A 10,634-nucleotide genomic window follows, 5' to 3' on the forward strand; every position below is an offset into this window, starting at 1 on the left:
TGGCAATAGACTCGATCGCGCGGTAGCAAATGAGATATGCTAAACGAGGTCAGCAGAGACAGGAATCTTGTCTTTTCTTATTGTTCTTGTTAATATACAGACCATTAAAGCTCAATAGATCAACTGGTGTTCGCGGTTCCAAAGCCATATGCATGACCGAATCCCCGTAAACAGCCGGTCTCCGCATTACCTCAGTTGAGCTTTAAGGAACAATCACTATTGTTTTAAACAATAGGCAATAAACAAGCACTGCAGCCTGATTGGCTGGTCTCAATGGGCAGCTAGTGACGCAATGCTGCTCAGTGGGCAAACCAATAGTAATGCCACGTCAATTCAAAGCAACGAATTTCACGCATGCGTCAAAGCTGATCGTTGAGAGGCAGGACAGAAGTTAGATTTTGATTCCGTAGCGAGCAATAACCGGACTGCGTATGACTTTTTAAGGAAAGGAATACCTTGAAATTTGCATATAGGAATCGGAACATTCTCACAAGTGGTAAGATATCTTTATTCATTGACTTTTGTTTCTTTAAAAAAATTTGCATTTTAGCCAGAAGTTTATACAAATACTTGCGGCTGTCGCACCTATTGTAAAGTTATTTTCAATATTTGATAACTTAAACTTAACAACACAAAAAGAAAATAAAATGTAGATATCAGGATGCATTTGATAAAAAATTAGGATTGGTGGATCGTTTTTGTGAAACTTTTTGGGCATACTGGAGTGGCAATATTTTCGGAATCTGATCGGATTCTTGAGAAGTGACCTCATCAATAGGGCAACCAGCAACGATTGATCAAGCAATAAATCGTCACATTTCATTCTGGCAACCGATGCATCAACGAGACGCTATCCATTGTAACAATTCAAAGGCAACCTTATTATCAACAATTGATTAAAGCCCAGAACAAGTTGGGCTGTTTCTTGACTAATACACCAACTTTCAAACCTTGGTTGGATCCTTGTTAGAGGATATACATCAAAGTAAGGAAATATTTGTGGTACAGAATATTATTGAGTTTCTTGCAATGGTCTTAAAGAATGCTTGCAGCTTACATTATCGGTTGGAGCTTTCTGTGTTTCCAAAGAAGATGCAAAAAAGCATACATGTGGAATATCGATGCAGTTTGGAAACAGAAACAAACAAATAATGTGGTTCTGATAAGGCATCAGCACTTGTGGCCTGAGGACACAGTATTGTCTTCGCATAGAGCTGACAGTTGGAAACTAAATTTATTTGAAGAACCGACATATATCTAGGGGTAGAAAAAGTGGCGATGAATATTCAATATGGCAAATCATGTTGGTTTTGTAGAAAAACTGGTTCTTTGTTAAACAAAGATACTGATGTCTGGCAGAGCAAAATTTTGATACAAAAACAACGCGATTTAATACCTCTAATGCAGTCATTTGCCAACTGATATTCAATTAAGCAAAAAAAGGTCTAAACAAGATTAAGGATTTCTATGTACCTTATCAGCAACATATCGGCGCGATGAAATGAAGACTTAAAAATTTGGAAAGTGAAATGAATTTTGTTTCTCTTGTAGATCATGATTTGGAGGGGAGGCCATCGACACCTCGTCGCGCTTTTTATAGCTGTTACATTAGGATACACGGTAAGTTGTAGTTCACATATTTTGAATGATTAACCGTACTGTACAATAGCAACAAAGAGGTGAAAATATTCAGAAACACAAACAAAGGTTATATATGAAAATATATCAGATCTAAGATTTAAGTTTAACATTTGCTTGATCGAACAAAAATTTTTTTAACCTAATCAGTGTGAAGGACGATTGTGCAGAAAAATTTTAATCTGAAAGCATTTTATGAACGCAGTCAATAGCAAGATTCCTTGTTCAAAGCAATCCTTTGTTCAATAAATCGGTAGGTAAAAATATTTTACGTTGATAAACAATTTGCCAGGAGGTTTTGGAAAAAGTCAAAGATCACCTCATTAATAATTAACATGAAAGCAAAAGTAAAAAAATAAGTAGAGTGATCGACGATTCTTGGAATAAGAAGACAGAATGCACATTTGAATGATAAAACGAAACAAGGAATATTTTGAATACCAGCAACAAAAGTCGGCAAACACTTCTTATTTTGCAATTGTTTTCTATGTTTTAGTTCTCGCAACAAATTCTGCCAGACTGGCCTAAAGTAGGCGACAGGATAACACAACCATTCTTGGATCAGCTCATGGTCAGTCAGCTTTTGGAACAAAACCTTACTTTAGGATTCTTCTTGAAAGGATTAAATGGTCCACCAGGCCCACCAGGACCACCTGGACCTGCCGGTGAGCCAGGACCTCCTGGTCTTCCTGGAGCACCTGGAGCACCAGGTCATGTTGGAGAAGATGGTGCCCCTGGTCCAATGGGTCCACAAGGACCACCTGGTCCACCTGGACCTCCCGGATTCCCTGGAGAGAAAGGAGACCCCGGTGTTGCCGGTCTCCCTGGAAGCCCTGGTCTACCTGGTGCACCAGGTTTGCCTGGACCAGTTGGTCCCGCAGGATCCCAAGGACCCGAACCTCTTATGCCGGTAAGTGGTTTCACAAGTTTTTTCCTCTGATACTTGCATGATGTCATATTATCAACAGTACACCAAATGCCATAAGATGGACTAGCCATTCAACTGATCTTGCAATTTTTGTTTTGTTGTAGAACTTCACGGTTATTTGCGAGGGAGAGAAAGGATGGGTACAATGCAAACAATACGAAGTCATCAAGATCGTCAAAGCATTCTGGGGTCGTGATGACCACGCAACTTGTGGCAAGGTGCCAGCTGGCTTAACTACCGATCGTCTCTGCGAGACAAACGCAGAAAACACAAGGGTCAAGGTCGACGGTCAGTGCAAGCAGCAAATGGCCTGCGAAGTTGTCGCTTCCAATATCTTCTTTGATGACAACAGTTGTGGAAACGTGTATAAATATCTTAAAATTTGGTACGAGTGCAACCCTGACGAAGCGAACGCCGTGGACATCTTGAGAGAAGGCGGCAAGAGGAAAAAGAAGCGAGCAACAAAGGACAAACGATCATTCAGAGACAGCCGTTAAGCCAACACAAACATGACCTTCTACGAGGAATATTCTAAATATGGATAAAATTGCAATACTACAATTGGTTTTATACAAGAGATATGGAATGTGTATAGCGGCCAATTGATACCCATTTTAAAACAGTTTATCTTAAGCTGAAAGACTTTAATAAATGACCCTTTGCACCTATGATGTCATCTACGATTAACCGTGTGTAGATAGTATTTGGGCCTACGCAAACACTACGAATTTGAAGCAACTACAACGCGGCCTGTCCCCGTAATATCATTCTAAATATTATAAATAAATCTCAAGTAACATAATATAGGAGATATTTATTATCAAACATCTTCTAAGCTTTTATGATGCTACTTTTCCCAGCATTATTGTAAATTTTTTATCGTTTGATGTTGTGTTTGTAAAGCGGCTATCTAGTCTCGCAAAGTACTCCACACGACCAGAGAGAAGGCCTAATACATATCTTATTTTATCCTTTCAAAACAAAATTTAGCTGTAATCTATTCAATTTTTTAATTATTTCAAAATTATTGAAAATAAATGGCTTTAGAATATATTGGCATTCTTTTTGGTCTATGTGGAGTATTGCTAAAATTGGTGTACAAACTTAGATTCTTCCAGTTAAGTTTATGTTTTTATAAAGGTCAAACTGGACAGACGTTGAATTGTCAAGTTAACATTGGTTGTATAGGCAGATGTAACTCTGGATAGAGGCCGTTATGTTCGATAGGACAACCTGAATCATAAACTCAAGATTACTCAACGTATGCGTTTAATTTCATAGTCGTCATTTTTGTGTGTTTCCGTAGCTTTGTCGATATCATAATATATGAATTTTACACAACAAGTTCAGGTTTTCTGTCTTAATCTCCAAAGAAGCACGAGAGAGAGTTTGAAAAAGCAGAAGTGCGTTGAAGTGAATAGTATTTATATATGCAGCGTATAGGAGACAATTCAACTTAAGGTAGTGCTGGAGCTAAAATGGGCTCACAGTTTTGCTCGCAATAACAGGCACTTCAGACGGGCAGGCTATGAAAGGTTTTAGATAATTGTGGTATAAACGTAGTGAAAATAACGACAAATAAACGAAACACAACAGCTAAAGATTTAGTTAATTAAAACGAAGGGAAAGTTCCGGATACACTGACAAATTAGCTAGTATACTTTGTTTGACAGTTTTTGGACTTACATAGAGGATATCGAAAATAAACTAAATTAAGAAAAAACTAGAAGAAAGTTCAAAGAGTGAAATGTACAAAATATTGCACAATGCAATTATTAATAGATTGTCAAGATTGGAAGAATTACAAAAAAAATTTGCGCTTGTTAAATTGAGAGCCTGCAAGCAGGCTAGAAAGCATCGAACCTACAGTGTAAAAGACGTCTTGGTTAGCTAACAAAACTCAACAGCAATGTAACAGAAAGAAATCTGATCAATATTGTTTTCAACAAAATTGAAAATTTAAGTTTTTGTAGTTTTTATACATAATGATTTTGAAAATTCGTATCGAGAATGATTATTAATCTAAAAAAAAATTGAAGAAGAAGAAAAAGTTTCAAATGAAAGCCAACACAGAAGCCTTGCTTCTTATCAAAATTGAAACAAATCAACAAAATGTTTGTACTTTTTAAGAGAAGCAGAGGTATTGTGCTTCGATGCTAAAATACGGGGTTGAATTTGCATCTTTTTAAGTGTCAACAACGATAGTTCAAAAGCTGTTATGAAACACGAGACCAAGTTCAGTGCTGTAACAGAAAACGGATGTCCAAAATCTCTAAAAAGATTCTGAAAAAATATACATAAATTTGATGAAACATTTTTTAAATAATACTTAACAAGATACCAAGTAATGGTGCAGTTTATTAGCTTCTAGTACTCTTTTAAAATCGTTATAAAAAATTTCCTAGCGTCAGAAAAAACTGGAAAATTGCTATAAAATACATTTAGCTTTGCCCCACTCTATAATGTCTTAGATACTGGAGCAAAAGATCTCTTGTTCAAAAAGTTTAAAATCGCAAATTACCAAGTCTCTGCAAAAAATGGTTTATGACTGTGTTCAAAACTTAAGACATACAAAAACAATGACCAAACTCCAATCCTGTAGGAATAAGTAAAGCTTCGAAACTGGAAGCTTTCTGAGTTATTTCATCGAAAATATTTCTATCATATGGCCGATATCCCTGGAATACCTAATTTTTCATTTAAGGTTTTTTGAGGTCGATAAGGATCATTTACAGCTTTGCTTCCATACTCTAAACTACTTTAACAATTTGTGCTTCTAGTCAAATGGCCCCTCAGCTCATTGTTAGCTCCTCTGCTTTATGCAATCATAATTAAATTTTGGATTGCTGCAAACTGTAAAGGTTTTCGAATAAGGAAATTTGTGCGCAAACAGCTTCATATTGTTTAAACAATTCTATAATGTTTCTATTGCAAATTGCACGGCCATTTCTGTAATATTGGCATTTAAAATGAATTCGTGCAAGAAACAATTATTCTATATGCATTTATTGCAAATGTTTATAATTCTTAAACAATAAAATAATTGTGCAAAAGAGACTCAGAGGCTCCGAAATAAGATTAACCGTTTCGAATAAAACTTGTTTGCGATGTCACTTCAAAAAAGTACAAAAAAACATACAAAAAAATTCCTTTCTATTTATTTCTAATGTTTCCAAGTAATTTTTGTTTGCCACTTAAACATATTTAAAAAAAAGCATTGATAGGTTAGTTTTCATGACAAAAGCCTGAGTAAAATTTGAGTATCAATACCATATTGGTAGATGAAATTTTCTAGCATTTGCAAAATAAACCTGAAAACTACAACTAGGAATTTCACGAACTTTTTACTGTGAATAACCTCGTTATAAAACCGCCAGTGAATGCAACGAGAAGAGGCTACTAAAAATATTTTCAAGGTTTCGCCTGGACTTCTTCTCGACCATTGCACACTTTTGGCAAATGATTGATATAGTAAACAAACAAAGAGACAGCTTTTTTGACAGATCTAGGGCAAAATAAAATAAAAAAAAGGCCACCAGAAACAGCGTCTACATTTTAACTCTGAGCTAAGAACCGTAAACTCAACCACTGCACAAATACAATACCACGTGACATCATTCTATTGTTCTTTTGTTATGGGTCAATTAGTTCTGTTCAGAGAGTCACTTTAGGATCGAGGTTCTGAATCAACATCTCTTACTGCTTGTAAAACTTTTCTTTTGATGTAGAAATAATAAAAATTATAAATACAAAGAATTGTGATAATTTGCAGGATTAGCAGTGCAAGAAAGGTAAGTTCAAACTGTTTTTAGATTGCAAAAATGTTGATGTTTAGCGTGCAAATCTTTTTCGAAACACTGCCGAAGTATGTTCATTCAAGAAAAACCCACAGATGCAAAAGGTCACAACATCATGAAAAATATAACATCTATAAAAATGCATTTAAGAACTTCCTACAAGACTTTATCGGGAAATTTTGGTAGCTTTGACAAGATAGCAGACCGGTTCAAAAAGCCGTTGGAATATCCAAGAGCGTTTGAAAACCGTTAAAGCAAAACTTTTCATCTAGCAACATAATTCCTAGTGGATTTATATTCTTAAACAGAATTGCATGACTCAATAATATTATACGGCCTAAGGTTGTGATTTAGAGGGCTTAGTCTTCATAGAAGCTCAAAATCTAGCGATGAAATATTTGCAATAGCAAATCGAATGCAAGAAGTGGCATGTTGATAATGGTGAAACTGTTCTAGATCAAGGAATCAAGGAAATCAACTACTTTATAATTTTCGTTGTTAATTTGATATACTAGATTGAGTTTCTCATATGCATTATTTTGCCTAACTGTTATATCTGGATTGCGGCATAATTAGGATTGGCTTGAGCCAGTCCTTGGTAACACATGGCTAGGCAGAGCAACTCGCGAGAGATACACATCGTATGCATGAATGAGTTCTCTTCGGCTGCAGTAAGAATTTGTAATGAATGCTAGATCGCGCTGCAAATGTTAATAAAGGAAATATAGCCGCCGGTACAATATGGAACGTGAATTGTGATGATGCTCGACTGACCTTTTAGGCCTAAATCGCTGATATTCCGGTGAGTTTTGGGACCGCCAATTTAAGATGGACTCGATATATCAAACTGGTAGAAAAACCCTTTTGCGTCCTCCATGAGCTTTGAGGCCTATCATTCACGAAGTTCTATTGAAGATATTTGAAAATTCCACGTAGAAAAGGACAATATTTTATAATCAGCCAGATATGTGACCTGGAAAATCTTTAAGCTTCCAGTGAGATTGTAGTTTCGTTAACTTCTATGTTTGTCTTCACTCTTTTTTATATATCTTCATTATTTTCTATTTTCAGATCATGAAGAGTTTATTGCAGACTTCAATTCTTTACTTGGTTATAACAATAACCTCGCATACGGTATGAGCATTCCATTTATATTTCATTTCATTTGAGTTCTTAAATTTCACAGCATAGCTAAAAATGATGGGGTCTCAGTGGGTTGATACCCTTGTTGGTGCCAAAGAATTAATTCCGTTTTACTTCCTGTCTTAAGCATTTGAAATTCGTTTTGCGAGGGCCTCTTTGCTCTTTTCATAGCACTATATCGCTTGAGGGAGGGTTCTAGAAAAAAAGGGGCAATTTCATGCCTAAACCAAAGTCAATCTATTAAATGACTAGAATACACATAGGCTATCGGGAAAATTTGGAGAAGGGTAAGCCAAATTCGACTGCTCTTCTGCTCATTGTCATATTACTAAGAACGGTCTTTCTTGAGTGCTCTTTCAGAGAAAATCTTGCAGCTCTTGTCGCAATCTTTGGGCTTTAGGTTTCCGTGCTTTATATTCAGCATTCTGTTTCAGTTTGCTTCACCTATTGGAGATATTCGGCGGTCAAAGCGCGCACTATGTGCAGAAAGCGACGAACGATGCATCGAAGATGAGTATTGGAAGGAGGTATTGCCTCTTGGGTTCTTCGTCAACAGCAATGCCGTTGGCGGTGGTGGCGGAGCAGCCACTGGTTCTAAGCGTGCAATGCCTGGACCATTATACGCTGGCAGTGGTAGTGGTCACATGATCCAGAGGTCAGACATCCCTGGCCAAAAGGCCCAGAATGCACAGGCTTCAGAACAAACTGTCAAGACGAGTGCTGCCATCGTCAAGAATGACGTCAGTCCTCCTGCGCCCGCACCAGCCCCCGTGGATACTCCTGCACCGCAACCCACAACGGAAAAAGACGGTAACAAGGTAGGTTCTTTAACGAAACAACAACTTGTTCGCTAAATTAGTGCTTATAGGCATACCAAATGCCAGAAAAACGTCTTAAGATGATATAAGACATAGTGCTGCCTAAATTATTGGTAAAAAGAAATGGAACAGTCTTCTTGAAAGACCAAAGCTGTTATAATGTTGAAAAAAGACCAGAATTAGCAGTCATTAGCTGTTTTATAAAGCTAACATACAGGTTTTGTGCTCGTGCTACTTAGATATTCGAAGATACAAATTATAACTATAATAAAAAATTATTGACTTGGATATGTTTATTAGACGTTTCAGGCATAGCCCTTCATTTGTAATAGCGAAAAAGCATGAACTGGTGGTTCGGTTATTTAGGGTCCTATATGTAATATTTTAATGCTTTTAAGTATAAAGGAAGGTAAGTGACATTTTAAGCTGTTTGTGAGAGATGAAAAACTGTCATGTGGCTATAACAAAATGATTGGTTCCTCGTTTTAAATACTTCTTTTTGCAGCGAAAGGTTGTTTTCTGCCAAGAAGAGAAGGAATGGCTGCAGTGCCCCATGTACCGTGTCATCAAAATCAACAAAGCATTCTGGGGACGTAAAGATCACACGTCATGCAGTGACAAAGCGGTAACGAGAACGCTGAAAACTGAAAAGCTGTGCGCTCAAGACGAAGCAAACACGATGAAGAAAGTCGAGACCATGTGCAACGACGAAGAGGCCTGTGAACTGGTTGCTTCAGAGACCTTCTTCGACAGAGCTGATTGTCCTGATGTTTACAAATACGTTGAATTAGAGTACGAATGTCTACACAGGGAAATGAGGATTAAGGAAACTGGCTCATCGTGAAAAAGTAGTAGAAAAGTTGGATGATTAAGAAATACTCCTAAATTCTAGATATGTTTTATGGGACATGGCAAAATGAGTCTTGACCCAGCGAAAATGCGCAATTTTTAACAAAATGTTGGACCAATTTTTTATTAACAAATATCAACGTGAGAGCCAGAATTTTTCATTTAAAAAAAAGGTGAAAATGCTTACGAGTCGTTTTGTGTGTGAAAAAAATGATATTGCGATCACAGTTAAAGAAATAAGACGACACACATTGATGTGAAAATTATACATGATAAAATATGAAATCTCAGCTATTCTCTTTTCAAGCTATATATTAGCAAGATGTAAAATACTTCTCTTCAGTGTTGTTATGTAATTTAGAATTTACTTATATTTTCTGTTTAAGACCCTTGGACGATCCGGTTTTTCTTATATCCTGAATAAAATTTTCTCTGTTTTTAACGTGAGGTTTGTAATGTGAAGTCATAAAACAAGGGTGCGAATCTATCAGTTTCGATTTAAACGAAATAGATACTTCACCGTGTGTAACAATTTTAGCCTCGTTACATGAAGTACCTGTTTTGGTTATTAAAGAGATAAGTTGTAAAATAAAGAATCTTGTTTTTATAAAGATTGTCTGATTAGAAGAAATTATAAACAGCTTGTCTTATTTTCTCGCTTCCTGGACAAAAAACCAATATTCCAAAGAAAGCTGTCACGATAGCTGTGGCTACCAAACCAGAAAGTATGGAACACGTTTTCTTTTCTGTACATAACAATTGTGTAACTGGAATTATTGCTCGAAGCACCCCAGTATCCTTGACAGAAAATTTGAAGAAAACAAACATTTTTATTTACCAGAGATAACAAGACTACTATTCTAGGGAAAGAGGACCAGGACACCGCTCGACAGGCACTGCTTCAAGAGTTTCCTAGAAACTATTATCGGAAGATAGGTAGTAAAAAAAGAAGCCTTTTGGGGTCTCGTTAGCAAGCGCTACCTTTAAGGCGTTTTAGAATGCAGTGCCCCATTATGAGGTATGTCAGCCTGAGTCGGAGGAACATTTCTCTTTGGATGGCTCAGTGGCTGGGTAGCTGACTACAGACCGATGGGTCCGTGGTTCGAGTCCCTGGCATGACCAAATTTTAACTTAGAGAAAGGAGAGCCACCAGCTCTCTGTATTTCCAGGCGTAGGAATCACGAGGTGTGGTCACATCGAGAAGAAGGACCAGGAAATTGATCGATAAGCATAGCTGTTTAGTGTCAAAAACTACCTTCGCAAAACAATAAAAAACAATGCAATGCAATGCAATACAATGCAATACAATGCAATACAATGCAATGCAATGCAACGCAATACAATACAAAACAAACTATTTCTTATTCAGTTACCCTATGTTTTGATTGTTTCTTGTAGAATCTACATTTATAAATCAAGAGCCACATTCACAACTTGCGTCTTTCATACCACCTCTTCGTC

The 10,634-nt window shown here is 36.8% G+C and overlaps 1 protein-coding gene across 1 annotated transcript; it reads left to right on the forward strand.

The window, feature by feature from the left end:
- Positions 1 to 337: 337 nt before the first annotated feature.
- Positions 338 to 9,811, forward strand: LOC135690962 (uncharacterized). Its single transcript, XM_089115731.1, has 7 exons — positions 338 to 496; positions 1,552 to 1,620; positions 2,135 to 2,548; positions 2,671 to 3,060; positions 7,435 to 7,497; positions 7,941 to 8,324; positions 8,830 to 9,811. Exons 2-7 carry the CDS (start codon positions 1,555 to 1,557, stop codon positions 9,166 to 9,168), a joined length of 1,656 nt encoding a protein of 551 aa, XP_088971857.1. The 5' UTR covers positions 338 to 496; positions 1,552 to 1,554; the 3' UTR covers positions 9,169 to 9,811.
- The last annotated feature ends 823 nt before the right edge of the window (positions 9,812 to 10,634 follow it).

This window comes from Rhopilema esculentum, chromosome 4 (genome assembly GCF_057945365.1).
Source record: "Rhopilema esculentum isolate cy_ngs chromosome 4, ASM5794536v1, whole genome shotgun sequence".
Taxonomy (NCBI): domain Eukaryota; kingdom Metazoa; phylum Cnidaria; class Scyphozoa; order Rhizostomeae; family Rhizostomatidae; genus Rhopilema; species Rhopilema esculentum.

Excerpts from the sequence above, each read along its gene's own strand:
- LOC135690962 (XM_089115731.1), top strand. The coding sequence starts at position 1,555 with ATGATTTGGAGGGGAGGCCATCGACACCTCGTCGCGCTTTTTATAGCT. Across the intron at positions 2,549-2,670 it reads GACCCGAACCTCTTATGCCG|AACTTCACGGTTATTTGCGA; the intron begins GTAAGTGGTTTC and ends GTTTTGTTGTAG. Across the intron at positions 7,498-7,940 it reads TAACAATAACCTCGCATACG|TTTGCTTCACCTATTGGAGA; the intron begins GTATGAGCATTC and ends ATTCTGTTTCAG.